Source organism: Tachyglossus aculeatus, chromosome X1, assembly GCF_015852505.1.
Source record: "Tachyglossus aculeatus isolate mTacAcu1 chromosome X1, mTacAcu1.pri, whole genome shotgun sequence".
Taxonomy (NCBI): domain Eukaryota; kingdom Metazoa; phylum Chordata; class Mammalia; order Monotremata; family Tachyglossidae; genus Tachyglossus; species Tachyglossus aculeatus.
In genome coordinates, this window is record NC_052101.1 from 9504451 (window position 1) to 9529184 (window position 24734).

Here is a 24734-nt window from a genome sequence, read left to right on the forward strand (position 1 = left end):
TAACTGTGTTATAAAAAGGAATGGAAATTGCAATCCTCAAAGTAAACATTGTCTCAGTCTTAAACTGCAGTATCCTTAGTTGATTAGTTTCCCCTTACCTCTTGAGAGAACTCAAACAAATCTCACGATAATAATAATAATTGTGGTGTTAAGCGCTTACTCTGTGCCAAGCACTGTACTAAGTGCTGGGGTATGTGCAAGATAATCAACTCCCACCTGGGACTCATAAGTCTAAGTAGGAAAGAGAATAGGTTCTGAATTTCCGTTTTGCAGCTGTCACAGAGAAGTTAAGTGCCTTGCCCAAGGTCACACAGCAGACAAGTGGCAGAGGCGGGATTAGAACCCAGGTCCTCTGACTCCCAAGCCCGGAATCATTCCACTAGGCCACGCTGCTTCCCTAGAGTGGAAACCTCCCTGGGATCTCAATTTTCCTATCTGTAAAATGGGGTTGTTACCTAGTTTCTCTTCCTTAGACAGTAAGTCCCTTGTGGGACAGAAACTATGTTCGATCTGATTATCTTGCAACTGTTCAAGCATTTAACACAGTGATTGGCACATAGTAAACATTTAATGAATATCACCAGCATTGTCATCATCCTGGAGATAAATCTGGCAAAAGGCAGTAAATGTTGACTAGGTCTAGTCAAACCAATCTTAAAACCAATTTTGGTAAAGAAATTGAGGAGGTTGTACCTTTAGATGTTTGGATTGTGACCTTGTCATGGCCAAGGAATGTGTCCCCACCTCCGGTGTATCGTTCTCTCCCAAGCGCATAGTACAGTGCTCTGCATGCAGTAAGCGCTCAATAAATACACTTGGCTGATTGATTTTACATTTTTAGAAATGTGGAAGAGTAAGCGATGAAACGGAAAATTATTGCTTTGGAATTAGAGATTTTTAGCTTATTGATGAAGTACCCACAGGAAGACTTGTAGCTGCTGCCCAGTATAAACCATAAGACATCCTCACAGAGCAGCAAAGAAGCCAGTTCATCAATTGAAATGTCATTAGCAAAGTCTGCAGAGATGGGTGGAGGTGTTTTAATGCAAGTGAAATTGTAGGATTTTGTAAGTGGATCGCACAACCGTTATCCATAGCATTTTGACAAGGGTTCTAATCCCGGCTCTGACAGAAGTGTGCTGTGTGACCTGGGACAAGTCACTTCACTTCTCCGGACCTCAGTTAAATCATCTGTAAAATGGGGATTAATAATAATAATGATATTTGTTAAGCGCTTACTATGTGCCAAGCACTGTTCTAAGCACTAGGGCAGATACAAGGTCATCAGGTTGTCCCACATGGGGCTCACAGATTAAGACCTGTGTGGGTCAGGAACTGTGTCCAGCCCGATTATCAGATATTTACCTCAGTGCTTAGTACAGGTCCTGGCACATAGTAAGCACTTAGCAGATACCACAATTATTATCATTATTATTGTTGTTTGTCTCATCATCATCAATCGTATTTATTGAGCGCTTACTATGTGCAGAGCACTGTACTAAGCACTTGGGAAGTATAAATTGGCAACATATAGAGACAGTCCCTACCCAACAGTGGGCTCACAGTCTAAAAGTCTCCTGGGGCAATAGCCAGAACCTCAATCAGAATTAGCCGTCTGCCATTAACCTCTCAGCCTTATCAGGGGCGGAGGATTTCTGGCCTACTCGGGATTTACACTTCATGGGGAGGCTAAGATGTTCTTTGCAGAGGACACAGTTTCCTGAAACATTATGTCCCCGAGCTCTTGGACTAAGGGATAGCATGATTGTGCGTAGGGGAAAACTGGAAAGGAAGTGGAACATGCGTTCTTTGGCAGCATCGTATAATTAATAATAGCCAACAACCAATGCATTCTGGATTTTAATGAGATTTTAAATACAAGTCCCGTTAATTCTAACTGCTTATATCGGAATTAACTTTGCAATTCATGAGACCTTATTTGGACTTGCTTACCCTTACTTATGCTCTTGAAGAAAGGGTCAAACAGTTTCCTTTTGCTCTTCTGGCTTCTTCCTTTTTCTCTTTAATAATCAATCAATCCGTGGTATGTTATAGCAGGTTATTCTTAGTTTTTCACATTATTAAAAAAAAATCAGGCTTTTAAAGGTACTTGTTAAATGCTTACTATCTGCCAGGGATATATAAGATAATCTGGTTGGACACAGACTCTGTCCCACATGGGCCTCACAGTCTGAATCGGAAGGGGGACGATTTTAATCCCCATTTTACAGATGAGGTAACTTGAGGCACAGAGAAGTGAAGTGACTTGCTCAAGGTCATACGATAGACAAGAGGCAGAGATGGGATTAGAACCCAGGTTTCCTGACTCTCCGGCCCGTCCCCTGTCCATGAGGCCACACTGCTTTTCGTGACTTTTCTAGACTGTGAGCCCACTGTTGGGTAGGGACCAACTCTATATGTTGCCAACTTGTACTTCCCAAGCACTTAGTACAGTGCTCTGCACACAGTAAGTGCTCAATAAATACGATTGATTGATTGATTAACCATAATGAAAATAGAGGTAGGAGGTAGAGATGAAATCTCTCAGCTGCTACAGAGAGACCTTGCCTCCTTAATCAATCAATGAATCCTTAAGAGGGTATTGCAACCATTAGTCATATATGTGTTTGGAAAGGCTTAAAAATAAATCAGCTATATACAGAGAAAGAGTCGGTCTCCCCTGTTACGTTGGTAGGTTACATGTCATTCCTTTGTTTTATACTTACCGAGCACTTAGCACAATGTACTGCACACTTAATAAATTCTACCACCAATCCTCAGAGTTTTGCACACAGCAAGTGCTCCATAAATACTACTGAATAAATGGATTCATTCATTCATTCATTCATTCATTCAATTCCTTCAATCGTATTTATTGAGCGCTTACTGTGTGCAGAGCACTGTACTAAGCACTTGGGAAGTACAAGTTGGCAACATATAGAGACGGTCCCTACCCAACAGTGGGCTCACAGTCTAGAAGTGGGGGAGACAGAGAACAAAACAAAACATTTTAACAAAATAAAATAAGTAGAATAAAAGTGTACAAGTAAAATAAATAAATAAATAGAGTAATAGAGTAATAAATGGATGAGTGAATGAAATCAAATTCAAAATATATTGGAGAAGCAGTGTGGCCTAATAGTGGTTAGAGCATGGGCGGGAGTCAGAAGGACCTGAGTTCTAATTCCAGCTCCGCCACTTGTCTACTCTGTGACCTCGGGCAAGTTGCTTAATTTCTCTGGGAATGCAGCATGACCTAGAGATCATCATCATCATCAATCATATTTATTGAGCACTTACTATGTGCAGAGCACTGTACTAAGCGCTTGGGAAGTACAAATTGGCAACATATAGAGACAGTCCCTACCCAACAGTGGGCTCACAGTCTAAAAGGGGGAGACAGAGAACAAAACCAAACATACTAACAAAATAAAATAAATAGAATAGATATGTACAAGTAAAATAAATAAATAAATAAATAAATAGAGTAACAAATATGTACAAACATATATACAGATATACAGGTGCTGTGGGGAAGGGAAGGAGGTAAGATGGGGGGGATGGAGAGGGGGAGAGGAAGGAAGGGGCTCAGTCTGGGAAGGCCTCCTGGAGGAGGTAAGCTCTCAGCAGGACCTTGAAGGGAGGAAGAGAGCTAGCTTGGCAGATGGGCAGAGATCGGGCCTGAGAGTAAGAAGGACCTGGGTTCTAATCCAGACTCCGCTGTTTATCTGCCTTATGACCTTGGACAAGTCTCTTCACTTCTCTGGGCCACAGTTACCTCACCTGAAAATTGGGATCAAGGCTGTGTCCAACCAGCTTATCTTATATCTACCCCAGAGTTTAGAACTGTTCTTGACATATAGTAAATTCTTAACAAATACTGTCATTATTATTATTTTCTGTGCCTCAGTTCCCTCATCTGTAAAATGGGGATTAAGCTGTGAGCCCCATGTGGGACGTGGACTCTGTACAACCTGATTAAAATGTATCTACCCCAGCTCTTACAGCTTGTCACATAGTAAATACTTAAGAAATATCATAAAAAAACAATGCTCCCCCCCAAAAAAAAAATCCAAAACCTCTTATCTGACAGGTTTAATGAACTCTATTATTTGTAGAGAAAAATAGAATTTCAGTGCAACAAGGATTTCTGATTTAGAATTCAACAAGGGGATTCCAAGGGAAATTCCCCTTCTTTATTCCTGAAAAAACAGTCCTTACAGCAACTATAGTCAAAGGTTTATCCATGTCTAAATGCACAGCTGGATGCTAATAGGCCATATCAACTACATAGCTGGGATTCTTCTCTGCATAGCTGGTGTTCTTCACTGTCTCAATCTTTAATCAATCAATCAATCTACATCTCCAGCTCTACTCTCTCTGCCTTCGGCAGTCTCGCATTTCCTCTTGCCTTCAAAATATCTCTACCTGGTTGTCCTCCCTTCACTTTAAGCTTAACATGTCCAAAACAGAGCTCCTTATCTTCCCACCCAAACCCCGTCTTCCCCGTGACTTTCCCATCACTGTAGACGGCACCACCATCCTTCCAGTCTCACAAGCCCATAATCCTGGTGTTATCCTTAATTCCTCTCTCTCATTCAACACACATATTCAATCCGTCACTAAATCCCATCAGTCCCACTTTCACAGCATCATTAAAATCCTCCCTGTCCTCTCCATCCAAACTGCTACCACATTAACACACTCATCCGATCCCACCTGGATGACTGCATCAGCCACCTTGCTGACCTCCCAGCTTCCTCTTTCCCCACTCCAGTCCATACTTCACTTTGCCGCCCGGCTCAGTTTTCTACAAAAACGTTCAAGACATGTCACCTCGCTCCTCAAAAACCTCCAGCGGTTGCCCCTCCACCTCCGCATCAAACAAAAACAGGCTATTGATGCCTGTCTTCTTGTTTTGTTTGGTTGTCTGTCTCCCCCGTTCTAGACTGTGAGCCCGTTGTTGGGTAGGGATTGTCTCTATTTGTTTCCAAATTGTTCTTTCCAAGTGCTTAGTACAGTGCTCTGCACACAATAAGCGCTTGGCAAGTCACTTAACTTCTCTGTGCCTCAGTTACCTCATCTGTAAAATGAGGATTAAGACTGTGAGCCCCACCTGGGATAACCTGATTACCTTGTATCTACTCCAGCGCTTAGAACAGTGTTTGTCACATAGTAAGCACTTAATTTTATTTTTCAAGTGCTTAGTACAGTGCTCTGCACACAGAAAGCGCTCAATAAATACGATTGAATGAATGAATGAACACAGTAAGTGCTCAATGCATTCATTCATTCAGTCGTATTTATTGAGCGATTACTGTGTGCAGAGCACTGTACTTAGCTCTTAGAAAGTACAACACAGCAATAAAGACAGACAATCCCTGCTCCCAAAGAGTTCACAGTCTAGAGAGGGGGAAACAGACATCAATACAAGTCAACAGGCATCAGTATAAATAAATACAATTGAATGAATGAATTGATGACTCTTTAATCAACACAGCAATCTAGGTCATAATCTTCGCTGTCTAGTAATATTTTGTTTTGTAAATATGAACCGTAGGTTATCGGACTCCTGTAAATTGTTTTAATTGCTTTATTTTGCCTTTTTTAAAGAGCAAATTTCGATGATACCGCTATTTATTCGGCAGTGGCAACAAATGTCCATGGACAGGTATCTACCAATGCTGCCGTGATTGTGAAGAGTAAGTATTAAGTCAAAACCTAAAACACAATTTATTCCTTTTATTCATTTTATGATTTACCTTGAATTGTTTTTTAGGGTTCAGAGGAGACGAAGAACCGTATCATTCTGTGTTACTCCCTATTGGATGTAAGTGTGGACTTTTCTTCTGATGGATTATGTTGATGGTGTGCATATACAATAATAATAATGACATTTATTAAGCACTTACTATGTGCAAAGCACTGTTCTAAGCGCTGGGGAGGTTACAAGATGATCAGGTTGTCCCACAGGGGGCTCACAGTCTTAATCCCCATTTTACAGATGAGGTAACTGAGGTACAGAGAAGTTAAGTGACTTGCCCAAAGTCACACAGCTGACAATTGGTGGAGCCGGGATTTGAACCCATGACCTCTGACTCCAAAGCCCTTGCTCTTTCCACTGAGCCACACTGCTTCCCTGATACTTTGTGATTCTCAGAAATCTCTTTGATTTCAGTAGGAAGGTATTTTGGGAAGTTATTCTTGGCTGATGATGATTTGGGATTACTTTTCTCAGGCCATAATTTTTTTGTGGAGAAGTAGTGTGGCTTAATGTGTAGAGCATAGGCCTAGAAGTCTGAAGGTCATGGGTTCTAATCCCTGCTCTCCCACTTGTCTGCTGTGTGACCTTAGGCAAGTCACTTCACTCCTCTGGGCCTCAGTTACCTCATCTGGAAAATGGGGATTACGTGGGATGGGGACTGTGTCCAACCTAACTTGAATATACCCCAGTGATTACAACAGTGCTTGGCACATAGTAAGTGTTTAACAAGTACCATTATTATTATTATTATTAATAATGGCATTTATTAAGCACTTACTATGTGCAGAGCACTGTTCTAAGCGCTGGGGATTTTACAAGGTGATCAGGTTGTCCCACGTGGGGCTCACAGTCTTCATCCCCATTTTACAGATGAGGGAACTGAGTCCCAGAGAAGTTAAGTGACTTGCCCAAAGTCACACAGTTGACAAGTGGTGGAGCCGGGATTTGAACCCATGACCTCTGACTCCAAAGCCCGGGCTTTTTATTACTAGTCCTGCCTGTGGCAAAGAGGGAGAGAAGCGAGAAGGATCTGCTGTGGTCCCAAGCTCGTTTTTGGTGCAGAAGAACTTTTAGCATATTAGCCCAGCACTTAGTACAATCCATTGCCCCCAGGAAGTGCTCTAATAATGATAATAATAATAATGATAATATTTGTTAAACACTTACTACATGGCGAGCACTTGTAATTGGTGCTGGGATAAATAAAAGATAATCAGGTCCCACATGGGGCTCAGACTCTTAGTAGGAGGAAGAACAGGGACTGAATCCCCGTTTTGTAGATGAGGGAACTGAGGCACAGGGAAGTTCAGTGAACTGTCCAAGGTCACCCAGCAGACAGGTATTGGAGCTGGGATTCAACCCAGGGCTTTCGACTCTTAGGCCTGTGCCCTTTCCACTATTCTTTTCTTTCTTTCAATCGTATTTATTGAGTGCTTACTGTGTGCAGAGCACTGTACTAAGCGCTTGGGAAGTCCAAGTTGGCAACATATAGAGACTGTGCTACTTCTCTGCTGTATTACTATCGCATCAGTCAATTCAGAAGTCCTATGGCAGGAGAGGGAATGGGGAGGGAGAGAAGGGGTGATATCCCAGTTAGCCTAGGCTCCCTAAGGTGTAGTGACAGGCCTGGGCGTCAAAAGGTCATGGGTTCTAATCCGGCTCCTCCACCTCTCTGCTGGGTGACCTTGGGCAAGTCACTTTACTTCTCCGGGCCTTAGTTACCTCATCTGTAAAATGGGGATTGAGACTGTGAGCCCAAGTGGGACAGGGACTGTGTCCAACCCAATTTCAGTCTTCTAGACTGTGAGCCCACTGTTGGGTAAGGACCATCTCTATATGTTGCCAACTTGTACTTCCCAAGCGCTTAGTACAGTGCTCTGCACACAGTAAGCGCTCAATAAATACGATTGAATGAATGAATGAATGAATGAATTTGCTTGCATCCACCCCAGCAATTAGTAAAGTGCCTGGAACATAATAAGTACTTAAAAATACAACAATTATTATTAACTGAGTCACCAAACTTGAAGCCCTTTTTAAAGGATGTAGGCCTTTAGGGAGCCCCTTACTACTCCCCTCTAGGGTGTTATTAATTAGAACAGATTCCCAGGGCTGTGTGATAATGATAATAATAATAATGATAATGGTATTTGTTAAGCACGTACTATGTGTCCAGCACTGTTCTAATTCCTGGGATATACAAGCTAATCAGATTGGACACAGTCCCTTTGATGATGATGATGGCATTTGTGAAGTGCTTACTATGTGCCAAGCACTGTTCGCATTTGTGAAGTGCTTACTATGTGCCAAGCACTGTTCTAAGCGCTGGGGGATACAAGGTGATCAGGTTGTCCCACATGGGGCTCACGCTTTTCATCCCCATTTTCCAGATGAGGTCACTGAGGCCCAGAGAAGTTAAGTGATTTTCCCAGAGTCACACAGCTGACAAGTGACAGAGCTGGGATTAGAACCCGTGACCTCTGATTCCCAAGCCCAGGCTCTTCTCACTGAGCCACGGGCTCACAGTCTTAATACCCATTTTGCAGATGAAGTAACTGAAGCACAGAAAAGTTAAGTGACTTGCCCAAGGTCAAACAACAGACAAGTGGCAGAGCTGGGATAAGAACGCAAGTTTTTTTTTGTTTTTTGTTTTTATTTGAAGTGTTTTTTCAAAGAATAATTTTAGAATTCATTTTCTGGTAAAGTAGAATTTTTTTTGGTTTCAAGTGCTGTAATTTAAAATGTAAGTTGTGTTGAAAAAGCAGCCGCAAAATTGTATTGCATTTTCTGCTGTAATTATCTGTGTAATGTAAACCTAAAAATTTTTGTCAAGGTTTTTCAATTTTGCATCTTTGCTTTACTTTTATGCTGCTGATCTCTTTCTGTTGTTGACCTTGTACGATTTGTTTTTATCAAAGCAATTATGTGGCGACTTGCGCCCATCGTGAATTATTTTAGATTTTTATAGGTTTTCTGATTACTTTGTGTTCTATCCACTAGGCCATGCTGCTTCCCCAGCATGCAACAGCAGTAAGCGCTCAATAAGAAAAAGAAAATATTGGGTAGCTTTCAAATTTACTAGGCAGCATGTGGAAAGAGCCCAGAAATAGCGGGAGAAGTAGCCACTTGTCCGCTGTGCGACCTTAGGCAAATCACTCGATGTATCAGGGTCTCAGTTTCCTCTGCAGTAAAATGAAGGTTAAAAACCTCTTCTCCCTCCCTGAAAGACTGTGAGCCCCGTGTGAGATTGGCGCTGTGTCTGATTTAATTACACTGAATCTACTCCAAATGCTTGGTAGAGAGTAAGTGCTTACTCTCCAAAATCTCCCTGAAATGGCTGATTTAACTCTAATCTTATCATTGCACTTAACCTTTTCTTGTACAGTACCCCTGTCATCAGTGATTCCCTACACTCACTTTGATGTTCAGTTTTTGGAGAAGTTCGGTGTCACCTTTAAGACGGAAGGAGATACGGCTACTCTCAAGTGTTCTCTGCTGGTCACTCCGGAGCTGAAAAGACTCCAACCTCGTGTGGAGTGGTACAGAGATAGTAAGTACGCTTGAAAAATAACATTCAGTCCAAGATCCTTTTGAACAGCAAAGAAGTAAATACTGTAACTTTCATGAAGTTCTTCATTGTTATTTTGTAAGATCGGATCATACCTATTTGAAATGGGCGGCTTTCGGCAGGCGCCTCTGGTCTGTGGCTTTATCCCAACCTGGATTTTAACGCTACATTAGCTGAGGGCTGAGAGACTAAATACAACTCAGTAGCTAGGTAACTGTCCTTGAGATCCATCCAAGGAATTATTGAGAGGTTAGCTGGAAAGAATCTGAATTCAGGGGAATGAGAGAGAGGGAGGGAGGGAGAGAGAAAGAGACATGCTTATTCATTAAATCGTATTTATCCTGTGCTTACTGTGTGCAAAGCACTGTACTAAGCTCTTGGAAGAGTACAACAACAGATACATCCCCTGCCCACAGTGAGCTCACAGCTTAGAGGATGAGCTTAAAACCTTGGGATTTATACGGCTATTTAAGAACAACAGCCACCTGATGACAGATTTAAATGAGAGTTGGATCTATTATGTTTTCCTTGGAAGGTTGAAAGAGGTGATAGTCCAGGGCTCAGACTTTCAGGATCAGGAGGAGGCATGAAATTTGTGGAAGTAAAACATTTTTTAAGGCCGAGGAGTGCCTGTATTTAAATTACTCATCAAGATCAACTTTTCAAGATCAGAATGTCGACCTAGTATGTCTTGTGATGTTTCCTTGATTTTAATCGTTGCTTAGTCTAGCCACGCACTGAGGGACCGTCATGGTAAATAAATCCCACCTGGATATTCTGTCCCAGTGCTTAGTACAGTGCTTGAGACATGGAGCTTAATAAATACTATTACTACTACTATTATTTAAGAAAACAAACAGTCTGTTAACAAGGGCTTTGGAAAAAATCAAAGGAAGAACAAAAATATCCTCAGAACATCACCCCAGAGTCCTTTTCAAACATTTTGAAATGTGTCTGCTGGATGGAATACAATCTATTCCTTTTATAAGAATTGATCAATTTGAGCAGAATATATTTTCAGAGAAATGTGGTGAAGCCAAGGCTCACATTTCCAGTTGTGTGTCTATGTAATTTTTAATGTAGACTTTAGTCAAAAAAGCCAGTCCTCGTCACCAATCATCGTAACATTTGGGGGATTTTATTATTTAAATGAAAAGTAACTAATAAGATTATCGGTGGATATTAAAATGCAAGAAGATATTTGTGCTGTTTAAAACTTCGTAGCTAGTAAGCTCTAGAGTATATATGAGACACCTATAATATCCACTGAAATATGTAGGCGAAACAGCGTACAAACAAGAATTTAGTTTTACTGACACAATTCAAAATGGAGTAATACTGTAAAACTATCGTGCTGAAGTAATCACTGAAGAAAAAGCTACTGGATATTTCTAATAACTTTAAATCACTTTTAAATAGGATTTCAACTGGATGCAGAATTTGGAATAATGAAGCAATTATAGTCTCCAGATTACACGCCCTAGTCACCTTCCTGGCTTCCTCACAAATTCAGAGCCAAGAATGAGTAGTAAATTTAGCACAGGGTAAAGGTGGCATCTCCTAATAATAAGCAAATAAAATAACGTTATCTTTCGCTGTTCTGAAGAACTTTGACAACCTGGATTAGAAATGTAGAAATTCTGGGAAACCGCCTCGTGCTGCAGTCGTCAGAGAAACCATTTCCAATTTTTGAAGATGATCCGGGGTGGCTAGTTTTCCCTATCATTGTCTATAGTAAACTCAATTTTCCCAGCTCAAACGGAGGCTCTAGGGCACTAGAAAAATTCATCATGCAGCTCAGGTTGGGGTCTATCGACCTGGGGGGCTGCTCGAACTGTGGACATATTAGCAGAGCAGATTCAAGTAATGCCATCCTCCTTTCAATAGTAAAAATGGTGGGTGGGATCAAAGAACCCACACTCCTTTCCCCTTGCCAGGTCTGCTCAGGGCCACCCCCAGGGCAACGGCTCGAAACCTCTCTTCAGGAATAATTAATAAATAATAACAGATAATTAATCCATCCATAGTATTTATTGGGTGCACAGTGCCCAGCTAAATCCTTGGAAGAGCACCATGTGTAGAGAGGATCCCTGCCCTCCTGAAGTCCCGTGACTGTATTGTGTTCTCTCAAGTGCTTATTACAGTGCTCAGCACAAAGTTAGCGCTCAATAAATACGATGGGCTGACTGACTGTAAGCTTGTTGTGGGCAGGGAAGGTGTCTACCAACTGTTGTGTCCAACTCCCCCAAGTGCTGAGGACAGTGCTTTGCACACAGTAGGTACTAAATATATATCATCGATTGATTCATCGATTGGAGGAAACATATCAATAAATTACAGATAACACAGGTGAACTATATCTGCATAATTAATAGTATCCAGTGTTCACTCACACACACACACACACACACAAACACACACACACGGAAACACACACGTACTGAGTTATTTACTTTGGAGTCTGTCACCCCAGCTATATTGCTAGCTCCTTGAGGGCAATAATCATGTCACATTTATTTATTTATTTTATTTTATTTTATTTTATTTTATTTACGATATGTATAGCTCTATAATTCTATTTATTTATGTTGTTGTTATTGATCCCTGTCTACTTGTTCTGTTTTGTTGTCTGTCTCCCCCCTTCTAGACTGTGAGCCCATTGTTGGGTGGGGAGCCTGTTGTTGGGTAGGGACCATCTCTACATGTTGCCAACTTGACTTCCCAAGCACTTAGTACAGTGCTCTGCACACAGTAAGCGCTCAATAAATGTGATTGAATGAATGATCTCTGTTTCCGAATTGTAATTTCTAAGCGCTTTGTACAGTGCTCTGCACACAGTAATTGCTCAAAAATACAATTGAATAAATGAATTGTACTCTCCAAGTGCTCAGTACAGTGCTCTGCACAGAATGTGTTCAGTAAATATAAATAATCGATTAGATACTAAAGTTCTGACATCCTTTGAAACCTGCTGTCTCCACTAACACCATTCAGTCATATTTATTGAGCGCTTACTGTGTGCAGAGCACTGTACTAAGCACTTGGGAGAGGATAATATTCATTCATTCATTCATTCAATCGTATTTATTGAGCACTTACTGTGTGCAGAGCACTATACTAAGCACTTGGGAGAGGATAATATAAAAATTAACAGACACATTCCCTGCTCACAACTAGTTCACAGTAGCCCCGCCATTGCAAACTAAATCATTGTCAATATTCATTCGATCGTATTTATTGAGCGCTTACTGTGTGCAGAGCACTGTACTAAGCGCTTGGGAAGTACAAGTCGGCGACCTATAGAGACGGTCCCTACCCAACAACGGGCTCACAGTCTAGAAGGGGGAGACAGACGACAAAACAAAACATGAGGACGGGTGTCAAGTCGTCAGAGCAAATTGAATTAAAGTTGAAATATCTGGATCTTTGCAATTAGAACATCACCCAACTGGCTAAAAATTGTAAACATTAGGGTGGTTCAAACCTTCTTGAATTGACAATTTGACTATGTCTACTATGCCCTGGTTATATATTTATGGAAGGTCTTTCTTCTCTGCATAGGTAGGGGCCATTAAGCTTGTTGTGGGCAAGGAGTGTGTCTCTTATGTTGTTATATTATACTCTCCCAAACGCTTAGTACAGTGCTATGCACACAGTAAGTGCTCAATAAATACTGTTGACTGATCACTTAAGCCTAGGTTGCATAAACTAACCATCTAAGACATTCAAGTCTGTAAATCTAAGTTCTAAAATTCCAGCCAAAAGCTATGTATCATAATCATAGGTTCTCAATTTCCTTCAGAGTTCTCTCTTGATCCTAGTTTGTGTTACTACAGCAAGGCAATCAATCAATCAATGGTATTTATTGAACATCTATTACGTGCAGAGCACCTGAGAGCTCTTTATGAGCAGGGAACAAGATTGCTAATTCTGTTGTATTGGACACTTCCAAGTGTGCTCTGCACATAGTAAGCACTCAATAAATACCGCCGATTGATTGATTGATGCAGAATCTGTCCAGCAGTAAATCTGCTGATAAGGAATTTATCTCAGAGTTAAACATTAAAAGTAATTCAGTTAATTATAGAAAGAATGAGTGCATTTTGGGCAGGGATTGACTCTGTTGCTGAATTGTGCTTTCCAAGCACTTAGTACAGTGCTCCGCACAAAGTAAGCGCTCAATAAATACTATTGAATAAATGAATGAGTAGGTTCTCCACGGACCAGTCTACATTATTCAACTCATTTTTTTCATTACCCTGGTTTTGCTAGTCAATCAATTTAATTTATATTCATCATGGGTTACCAGCTTCTCATCTATGATAAATTTCAAGTCAATATCACTTACTACATAGGGGATTGAAAAACCACGTTTATACTTGTAGCATAAGGAAAATGACATTGAGGTATTTTCTGTAAAATAAGGGAAAAAGGGAAATTTAAGTTTTTGAAGGTAAATTGATATATTCATTAAAAATTGGTAAAATAGATAAAACTGCTTGCTGTAAGTTGTTACTCTTCAACTGTCATCAGCAACATACATAACTACAAGGAAGAATATAATATATGTCTTATGTATTACACAGTGTTTATTAAATTCATGATCATCTTAACATTTCTTAACATTCTTAACATAAATGAGAATTTTTAATTCATCACACACTACAGAAGAGCAGGAAGCAGTATAACCACAAGCAAACCAATTTACTGCCCAGTGGAAAGAGCCCAGGCTTTGGAGTCAGAGGTTGTGGGTTCAAATCCTGACTCCTCCACTTGTCAGCTGTGTGACTTTGGGCAAGTCACTTAACTTCTCTGTGCCTTGGTTACCTCATCTGTAAAATGGGGATTAAGACTGTGAGCACCCCTGTGGATCAACCTGATCAACTTGTAACCTCCCCAGTGCTTAGAACAGTGCTTTGCACATAGTAAGTGCTTAATAAATGCTATGATTATTATTATTATTATTATCATCATTTACTTTTCACTTATACCCTCCCTTCTGCCAGAAAGGGCAGATTCACATCCAGCAGATCACAGCTCTCCCCATCTTCAAGGCATTATTGAAATCACATAATAATAATAATAATAATGGTATTTGTGGAGCGCTTACTGTGTGCCAGACACTGTACTAAGTGCTGGGATGGATACAAGCTATTTGGGTTGGACTCAGTCCCTGTCCCACCCGGGGCTCACAGTCCCAATCTTCATTTTACAAATGAGGCCCAGAGAAATCAAGTGACTTGCCCAAGGACATGCAGCAGACTGGGAGTAGAACCCATGACCTTCTAACTCTCAGGCCCGTGGTCTATCAACTCCAGGAGGCCTTCCCAGATTATTCTTTCATTTTTCAACCCCTGTGTATCCTCCTCTACTGCCACTTAAGCACCTCTGTGTCACCAAAGCATTTGGGTGACAACTCTCCACACCCCCTGTCACAGAGAACTTATGTACATATCTTTATTCTGTGTGTAATTTCCTATGTGTAATTTAGTAATTCATTTTACTGTCTATTGCACCTGTTAAGTGGTAAACTCCTTGAGGGCAGGGAACATGTTTACTGACTCGATTTTACTCTCCCAAATACTTAGTTCTGTGCCCTACATACTGCAGAAGCTCAGCAAATACTATTGATTGATGGATTGATGTCCTGCACTTAATGAAAAATCCTTAATTCCCTTTCAGATGTGCTGCTCAAAGAATCTAAGTGGATAAAGATGTTCTATGGAGAAGGTCAGGCTTCCTTATCATTCAGCCACCTGAATAAGGATGATGAAGGTCTCTACACCTTGCGATTGGTGACGAGAGGAGGTGTTAATGATCACAGCGCTTTCTTGTTCGTGAGAGGTATCGTGGTTTTTAAGGGAAAATAATAATAATAATGATGGCATTTATTAAGCGCTTCCTATGTGCAAAGCACTGTTCTAAGCTCTGGGGAGGTTACAAGGTGATCAGGTTGTCCCACGGGGGGCTCACAGTCTTAATCCCCATTTTACAGATGAGGGAACTGAGGCCCCGAGAAGTTAAGTGACTTGCCCAAAGTCACACAGCTGACAATGGGTGGAGCTGGGATTTGAACCCATGACCTCTGACTCCCAATCCCGTGTTCTTTCCACTGAGCCACGCTGCTTCTCTAATGATGTTTCAGTCACAAGAGCAGCCTTTAGGACACATCCCATGCAGTCAATGCAGGAAAAGGGAAGTCACTAGCATCCACTCGGCAAAGCTGGTCATTCAACTTGGGAAAGGAAGTTTTGGAAACATTCAGCTGGGCGGGATATTTGTGGAGCTGATGCGGATGTTTACTATGTGCCAAACACTGTTCTAAGCACTGGGGTAGATATACGTTAATCGGGTTGGACACAGTTCCTGTCCCACATGGTGCTCACGGTCCAAGAAAGATGGAGTAGGATTTCGTCCCCATTGCACAGATGGGGTAACTAAGATACGGAGAAATTAAGTGACAGAACAGACCCATGTCTTTGTGACATGTAACCATGTATGATGTTTGAGTTGGGATTAGAACCCAGGTCCTCTTACCCCCAAGCACCTGCTCTTTCCACCAGACCCTGCCACTTCCTTATTAAGCTAATAATGCTAATAATTAAGAATTGTGGTATTTGTTAAGCGCTTACTATATGCCAGGTGCGGTACTAAGCGCTGGGGTAGATACGAGCAAATCAGGTTGGACACAGTCCGCGTCTCACGTGGGGCTCGCAATCTCAATCCCCATTTTACAGATGAGGCAACTGAGGCCCAGAGAAGTGAAATGACTTGCCCAAGGTCACACGGCAGACAAGTCGCAGGTCCGGGATTAGAACCCATGACTCTCAGACTCCCAGGCCTGTGCTGTATCCACTATGTATCCACCATGCTGCTCCTTATTTGTTGCCAGACACTGGGCTAAGCACTGGGGTAGACACAAGAAGAGAATGATTTACTCCCTGGCTTTATGCCTTGAGGGAAAGGAAAGATGGAGTGAAGTTGGAAGTTAAATGGCTCTATTTAGTTTGTTTTTGACCCTTAAGGTGATAATTTGAGTTTTAGGATCCAATATCGCCCATTTGTTCACAATCAGTATCACTCTTGAGTACCTGAAGTACATCAGTAGAGAAGCAGTGTGGCTCAGTAGAAAGAGCACAGGCTTTGGAGTCAGAAGTCATGGGTTCAAGTCCTGACTCCGCCAATTGTCAGCTGTGTGACTTTGGGCAACTCACTTAACTTTTCTGTGCCTCAGTTCCCTCTTCTGTAAAATGGGGATTAAGACTGTGAGCCCCCCCTGGGACAACCTGATCACCTTGTAACCTCTCCAGCACTTAGAACAGTGCTTTGCACATAGTAAGTGCTAAATAAATGCCATTATTATTATTATTGTTGTTATTATCACACTCAGTTATTAAAGTTGCTGTAAGCTTCTTAATTGTTCATCAGACTTTCAAGATCACCTTTCACCAACACCCTCCTAATGTTCCTCTCCTTTTCCCAACTTCATGTCAACCTACAAATCAAACAAAAACCCCTCACTCTCAGCTTCGAGGCTGTCCATCACCTCACCCCCTCCTACCTCACCTCCCTTCTCTCCTTCTCCAGCCCAACCCACACCCTCCACTCCTCTGCCACCGATTACCTCCTCACTGGGCCTCGTTCTCACCTGTCCCGCCATCGACCCCCGGCCCACGTCCTTCCCCTGGGATTGCCCTCCCTCCACACATCCGCCAAGCTAGCTCTCTTCCTCCCTTCAAAGCCCTACTGAAAGCTCACCTCCTCCAGGAGGCCTTCCTACACTGAGCCCCCTTTTTCCTCTCCTCCTCCCCACCCCCTCACCCCACCTCCTTTCCCTCCCTACAGCACTTGTGTATATATTTGTTCAGATTTATTACTCTATTTTACTTGTACATATCTACTATTCTATTTATTTTGTTAATGATGTGCATATAGCTTCAATTCTATTTGTTCTGAGGATTTCGACCCCCGTCTCCATGTTTTGTTTTGTTGTCTGTCTCCCCCTTCTAGACTGTGAGCCCGTTGTTGGGTAGGGACCTTCTCTGTATGTTGCCGACTGGTACTTCCCAAGCGCTTAGTCCAGTGCTCACAGTAAGAGCTCAATAAATACGACTGAATGAATCTGTTTGTTCCAGACGCGGACGCCTTAGTTATGGGTGCCCCCGGGGCACCTATGGACGTGGAGTGCCACGATGCCAACCGAGATTACGTTATCATTTCCTGGAAACCGCCGAATACAGCAAGTGAAAGTCCAGTCATCGGCTATTTTGTGGATAGGTGAGTGCGTGTTCTTCATAATCAGGAACGTTTAGCACTTGAACTTGACGTAGAAAGACCCCAGAGAAGTAATTTTGCTCTTCGTTTGCACTTCCTCTATGGAGATGACTCTCTGTCTCTCTACAGAGAGCAGTCTTTACTACTATGCTCTTCTCCTTTTAGAGGAAAATAATTCTTCCGTAAATCAAGGATCTGGCAATGTCTAGTTATCAAGCATTTGAGAGTTTTGTGAGTGTAGAGGCCTAAAAAAGAACTCTTTATGCCAGGTGTGAGAAGGTAACACAGTTCCCTAGTGACTTTAGGCTGGTTGGCATTCCCCTTCCTCAAGTGGTCCCTTTGGTAGATCAAAGGATCCTAGACTCTTGGTCCCAAAGGGCCTGAAGAGAGCCTTTAAACCACCTTCCCCTCTCCAGAGAGCTGAGTGACTAAGCCACCAAAGACAGCAAGCCAAATATATCATTTTTTAAGATCTCCAAAAATGGGCACTCCACACCATCGCTCGGTAGCCAGCTCCCTGCTTTGCTCATTCTGACAAACTGGAATCTTTCATTTGGTTCAGCCAGAATCTCTCGGCTTAATTGAGGCTCATCATTATTCTTTTGTTCGTCTGTCAAATGGGGATTAAAACTGTGAGCCCGCCGTGGGACAACCTGATCACCTCGTAACCCCCCCAGCGCTTAGAACCGTGCTTTCCACATAGTAAGCACTTAACGAATACCATCATCATTATTATTTAGGTGTTTGTAGATATGATTTCACATCCCATAGGTGGTCGTAGAAGCAGCGTGGCTCAGTAGAAAGAGCACGGGCTTTGGAGTCAGAGGTCATGGGTTCAAGTCCTGGCTCCACCAACTGTCAGCTGTGTGACTTTGGGCAAGTCACTTCACTTCTCTGTGCCTCAGTTACCTCATCTGTAAAATGGGGATTAAAACTGTGAGCCCCCTGTGGGACAACCTGATCACCATGTAACCTCCCCAGCGCTTAGAACCGTGCTTTGCACATAGTAAGCGCTTAACAAATACCCTCCTTATTATTATCATTAGTATTATTTAGATGTTTGTAGATATAATTTCACATCCCATGAGTGGTTATAAAGCCACGCTTCATCTGGCTTTGTGTTAGTCTAAACACACTGAATTCCCTGTACATTTTCTCTTTTCTCATAGGTCCTGTTTTCCATCATTCTCTAGGCTAAGGGAGTAGCATCTTTAGATTATCTTCATATGACCATATTTTTCCAAATGCAACCCTCAAAAGATTAAGGGTAGCCACAGTGACTCTGTCACGTGTCTTCCGGGTGACCTTGGGCAAGTCACTGCATTTCTCTGGGCCTCTGAAAAATGGGGATTAATAATAATAATAATAATGGCATTTATTAAGTGCTTACTCTGTGCATAGCACTGTTCTAAGTGCTGGAGAAGTAACAAGATGATCAGGTTGTCCCACAGGGGGCTCACAGTCTTAATCCCCATTTTACAGATCAGGTAACTGAGGCACAGAGAAGTTAAGTGACTTGCCCAAAGTCACACAGTTGACAATTGGCAGAGCTGGGATTCGAACCCATGACCTCTGACTCCAAAGCCCGGGCTCTTTCCACTGAGCCACGCTGCCCAGACTGTGCCCAATCTGATTAGCTCATATCTACCCCAGCAGTTAGTACAGTGGCTGACAAATCGTAAGTGCTCGACAAGTTCTGTAAAAAGAAAAATGACCACCACTGTCACAACTGCTTCCTTTGCTGCTCTTCTTGCTGCTATAAGTGAGGAGGCTGAGGTGAGATGAGCTCAACTCCTCCAGGAGGCCTTCCCAGACTGAGCCCCTTCCTTCCTCTCCCCCTCGTCCCCCTCTCCATCCCCCCCATCTTACCTCCTTCCCTTCCCCACAGCACCTGTATATATGTATATATGTTTGTACATATTTATTACTCTATTTATTTATTCATTTATTTATTTTACTTGTACATATCTATTCTATTTATTTTATTTTGTTAGTATGTTTGGTTTTGTTCTCTGTCTCCCCCTTTTAGACTGTGAGCCCACTGTTGGGTAGGGACCGTCTCTATATGTTGCCAACTTGTACTTCCCAAGCGCTTAGTACAGTGCACTGCACACAGTAAGCGCTCAATAAATGTGATTGATGATGATGATGAAGCGCTCAATAAATATGATTGATTGATTGATTGATTGATATTTCTGGTCAATTATAGAACAACCATGACCAGAGCAACTGGAACAACGGTGAGAAGCAGTGTAGTCTATTGGATAGAACACGGGCCAGGAAGTCAGAGGATGTGGGTTCGAATCCCGGTTCCGCTACATGTCTGCTGTGTGACCTTGGGCAAGTCGTTTCACTTCTCTGAGCCTCAGTTCCCTCATCTGCAAAATGGGGCTTAAGACTGTGAGCCCCACGTGGGACAACCTGATCACTTTGTATCCCCCCAGTGCTTAGAACAGTGCTTCGCACATAGTTAGCGCTTAATAAATGCCATTATCTTTCCCCCTTCTAGACTGTGAGCCTGTTGTTGGGTAGGGGCCGGCTATATGTTGCCGACTTGTGCTTCCCAAGCGCTTAGTACAGTGCTCTGCACACAGTAAGCGCTCAATAAATGTGATTGAATGAATGAAAGGACGTGGGTTCTAATCCCCACTCTACCTCTTGTCTGCTGTGTGACCTTAGGCAAGTCACTTCACTTCTCTGTGCCTAAATTGCCTCATCTGTAAAATGGGGATGAAGACTGTGATCCCTATGTAGCTCAGGGATTGTGTCCATCCTGATTATTTCATTCATTCAATCAATCACATTTAATGAATGCTTACTGAGTGCAGAGCACTGTACTAAGCGCTTGGGAAGTACAAGCCGGCAACATATAGAGACGATCACTACCCAACAACGGGCTTACAGTCTGGAAGGATTATTTGGATGTACCCCAGTGCTTAGTACAGTGCCTCGCACATAATAAGCACTTGACAAATTGGCATAGTTAGCCTGGAGCTGGATATTGAAGACTTTTGGGGGTGAGGAGAAGAATGAGCTTAAAAGTACTTGGTTGCTTTCCTCAATCCATTACGATCAGACTGCTTCTAATCTAAATGGACTTTTCTTCCTTTCACCAAACTGACGTGTGGGTATTGTGGCTCTTTGAAAGGCACTTCTGGAAAATGAATTAGTCTATGCATTGTTCGGTATGGCAGATAGAATTTTTTTTTTGAAATGAGTTCATTGTCATCTTGGCAAATGCTTTGCCCTGTAACTGGGAAAATCACTGATTTCCTCCATTTCATTTGCTCAGTCTGTAAAATGTGGACTGTGATCTTTCCCAACCCTCACGGCTCTGCTTGGAACTTAATTAATATTTGCAAAAGGACTGGGAATGTTCAGATGAGAGGTATGATAGAATGCAAAATTTTAACATTATTCAAAGGTTGCTGCTGAATTCGAAAGGCATTTGATACTAGGGGTTCAAAGGGAATGGTTTTCTTTCATTCCTTGCGATATGACAGGAAAAAACCTCAGAGATTAGAAATATGTTGGGTCATGTCAAGAGGTATAATTGGAAAATGAAGAGTGGAAGCTTTGATACTTGGATAATGTCCTTTATAAAAGATGATTTTTGTATACTTAATACTTAAAGTACAATGGAGAAGCAGTGTGGCTCAGTGGAAAGAGCATGGGCTTTGGAGTTAGAGGTCATGGGTTCAAATCCTGCTCCGCCAATTGTCAGCTGTGTGACTTTGGGGAAGTCACTTAACTTCTCTGGGCCTCAGTTACCTCATCTGTAAAATGGGGATTAAGACTGTGAACCCCCCATGGAACAACCTGATTCATTCATTCATTCAATCGTATTTATTGAGAGCTTACTGTGTGCAGAGCACTGTACTAAGCGCTTGGGAAGTACAAGTCGGCAACATATAGAGACAGTCCCTACCCAACAACGGGTTCACAGTCTAGAAGGGGGAGACAGACAACAAAACGAAGCATGTAGACAGGCGATCACCTTGTAAACTCCCCAGTGCTTAGAACATTGTTTTGCACATAGTAAGCACTTAATAAATACCATTATTGTTATTATTATTATTGAAGGTAGATTTCATCCTCTAGGTTGGATTGTACTATTTCCAAGGGGAAAAGAAAAGTAACACTCTTTTTTTTTCTTTCTTCATATAGCTGTCTGTGTATATACGTATTAACACCGATGTCATCGATCAATCAATCAGTGGTATTTATTGAATGCTTACTATGTTCCGAGCACTGTGTTAAACACTTGGGAGAGTAAAATACCGCAGAATTAGCTGACATTTTCTCTGCCCATAATGAGCATACAGTCTCCATACTAAAGTCTGTTTAAACTTAGTTTAGTTTGTGTTAATCTGATCCACTTCTCCATGTTAAAATCAGAAGCAGCCTGGCCTAGTGGATAGAGCCCGGGCCCAGGAGTCACAAGGATCTGGGTTCTAATCCTGACTACGTTTCTGCTGTGTGATCTTGGGCAGGTCACTTCCCCTCTCTGTGCCTCAGTTTCCACACCTACTATATGGGGATTAAGATTGCGAGCCCCACGTGGGCTCGTATCTACCTCAGCACTTAGAACAGACCATGGCACATAGTAAACACATACCATTCATTCATTCATTCATTCAATCGTATTTGTTGAGCACTAACTGTGTGCAGAGCACTGTACTAAGCGCTTGGGAAGTAGAAGTTGGCAATGCCATTAAAAAAAGTCGTATTTAGTGCTTTCTGTGTGCAGAGAACTATACTAAGCACTTGGGATAGTACAATACAACGGCGTTGCTAAACTCTCTACCTCCTGGGCCCTTGCAATCTAGAGGAAGAGATAGGCATTGATATAAATGAATAAATTGCAGTTTTCCACATCATTAAAAGCAGTTCACCTTCCTGTAGGTGCTTATTATACACCGGGATTTTGAAATTTGTACCATTTTGCCTCTGCAGGTGTGAAGTGGGAACCGACAATTGGATTCAGTGCAATGACACACCGGTAAAAATCTGCAAATATCCTGTCACCGGCCTTTTTGAGGGAAGGTCTTACATGTTCCGTGTTAGAGCTGTCAACAACGCAGGGATCAGCAGACCTTCTAGGGTCTCTGAAGCTGTTGCAGCCCTTGACCCCGTTGACCTCAAGAAGTTGCAGGGTAAGTATCCGAGTAGCGAAGAAACACCCGTTTTTGCTTTAGACGTGGAAATGTTCTGTTTTTTTTCTGATCGATGAGACATTTCTCAGGTGGTTTCCCACCTCTTGCAAGCCTTGAGAACGTCTTCAGTTGCCTAGTGTCACCACAAAGCGCATTGCTGGCTAATCACCTCTGTCTCCATCCCAGCCACGGGAGGAATGGACATTTTCAGGCGAGGGGGCTGAACTGAACTTTTCGCACTGAGAAGCAGAGCAGCTGATCTCATTTCTCATCTCATCGCAGCTTGTCAGCTGGGTGACTTTGGGCAAGTCACTTAACTTCTCTGTGCCTCAGCTACCTCATCTGTAAAATGGGGATTAAGATTGTGAGCCCCACATGGGACAACCTGATCACTTTGTATCCTCCCCAGCGCTTAGAACGGTGCTTTGCACATAGTAAGCGCTTAACAAATAAATTATTATTACTCCTCAGGAGAATTAGGTTAGAACTGAGTCAGAATTCATCTCTCGAGAAATTCGTAGGTCGTTTTCAGTGTAATTTCAGGTGACCTGAAGACCATGAGACCAAAGAAACAGTGATTAGAAATCATGGATTTCTGAATATTAATATCAAATCTGTGCTAATTCCTTAGGAGCAGTGAACGCCTGATCATTTTCTGTGTTTGCCCAACGTTTGTTATGGTAATTTCTGTCAAGCTTCCCAGGATTTTACAGGCATAGATTCACTAGCGACGGAGAAATACCTAGCGTTATCCGAAGCAGCTTCAGGTGTTTCAGCAAGCGGATTATGCCTGTTTAGTTTATTAAACTATCAGAATGTAATGGTGATTCAGACGGCAGAAAAGAAGTAACACCGGTTAGGGTTTTGCTTCTGAACTTTTTGGTTCTCAAAAATTCAGAATAAACATTTTTTTTTTCTGTTCGCAGCCGTTCATTTGGAGGGAGACAGAGAAATTGTAATCTATCAGGATGACCTTGAAGGTATGCAACTTCATGATTTCACTTCAGCAGCTTACGTCCAAGGAATTTTAGATTATAATTAGAGCCGGGAGTGCTGGAAAAAACATTTACCTCATGAGCAAGCTTTTAGATAAATATATAACAGCAGCCCTGAGAGTTTGGAACGAGGTAGAACAGACAAGCAGTCAAGCTGGGATTAGAACTCAGGACACTCTGATTCCCAGGCCTGTGCTCTATCCACACAGCTTCTTCACATGTGAGGTACTCCGCTCCGGAGCTACAGTGAAATGCAAGAAAATGCATCTTTTCTTATGTTGTTGCGATGCACTGTTCTAGTCTGGAGCTGAATTCTCCCAATGCCATCCTATTGTAAGACGAGCAGAGACTCCCCCCTGCTTTGGATAGGTGAGAATGAAGTAAAGAAGTGACTAAACTCTTAACAAGTACCACAATTATAAGTACTATTATTATAACAAATACGTGACCTAATGGGTAGAGCATGGTCCTAGGAATCAGAAGGACCCAGGTTCTAATCCCAGCCCCTCCACTTGTCTGTTGGGTGACCTTGGGCAAGTCACTTCACTTCTTTGGGCCTCAGCTCGTCTGTAAAATGGGCATTAAGACTGTGAGCCCCAAGTGGGACAGGGACTGTGTCCAACCCAATTATCTTGTATCTAGCTCAACATTTAGAACAGTGCTTGGCACATAGTAGGTATGTAACAAATACTATTATTGTCATCATTATATTATTGTCATTATTAAGAGCGTGGCTCAGTGGAAAGAGCCCGGGCTTTGGAGTCAGAGGTCATGGGTTCAAATTCCGGCTCCATCAATTGTCAGCTGGGTGACTTTGGGCAAGTCACTTAACTTCTCTGTGCCTCAGTTGCCTCATCTGTAAAATGGGGATTAAAATTGTGAGCTTCCCGTGGGACAACCTGATCACCTTGTAACCTCCCCAGTGCTTAGAACAGTGCTTTGCCTATAGTGAGCGCTTAATAAATGCCATCATCATC

The 24734-nt window shown here is 42.2% G+C and overlaps 1 protein-coding gene across 1 annotated transcript in view; it reads left to right on the forward strand.

Annotated features, from left to right (window-relative positions):
- MYOM2 (myomesin 2) overlaps positions 1-24734 on the forward strand; it is a 110014-nt gene that overhangs the window by 22056 nt on the left and 63224 nt on the right. Inside the window, exons 7-13 of the mRNA XM_038740308.1 lie at positions 5614-5702; positions 5780-5830; positions 9150-9314; positions 15015-15176; positions 17468-17609; positions 22563-22762; positions 23689-23742. Coding sequence (XP_038596236.1) covers positions 5614-5702; positions 5780-5830; positions 9150-9314; positions 15015-15176; positions 17468-17609; positions 22563-22762; positions 23689-23742 — 863 coding nt within the window. The remainder of the gene's footprint in view (positions 1-5613; positions 5703-5779; positions 5831-9149; positions 9315-15014; positions 15177-17467; positions 17610-22562; positions 22763-23688; positions 23743-24734) is intronic.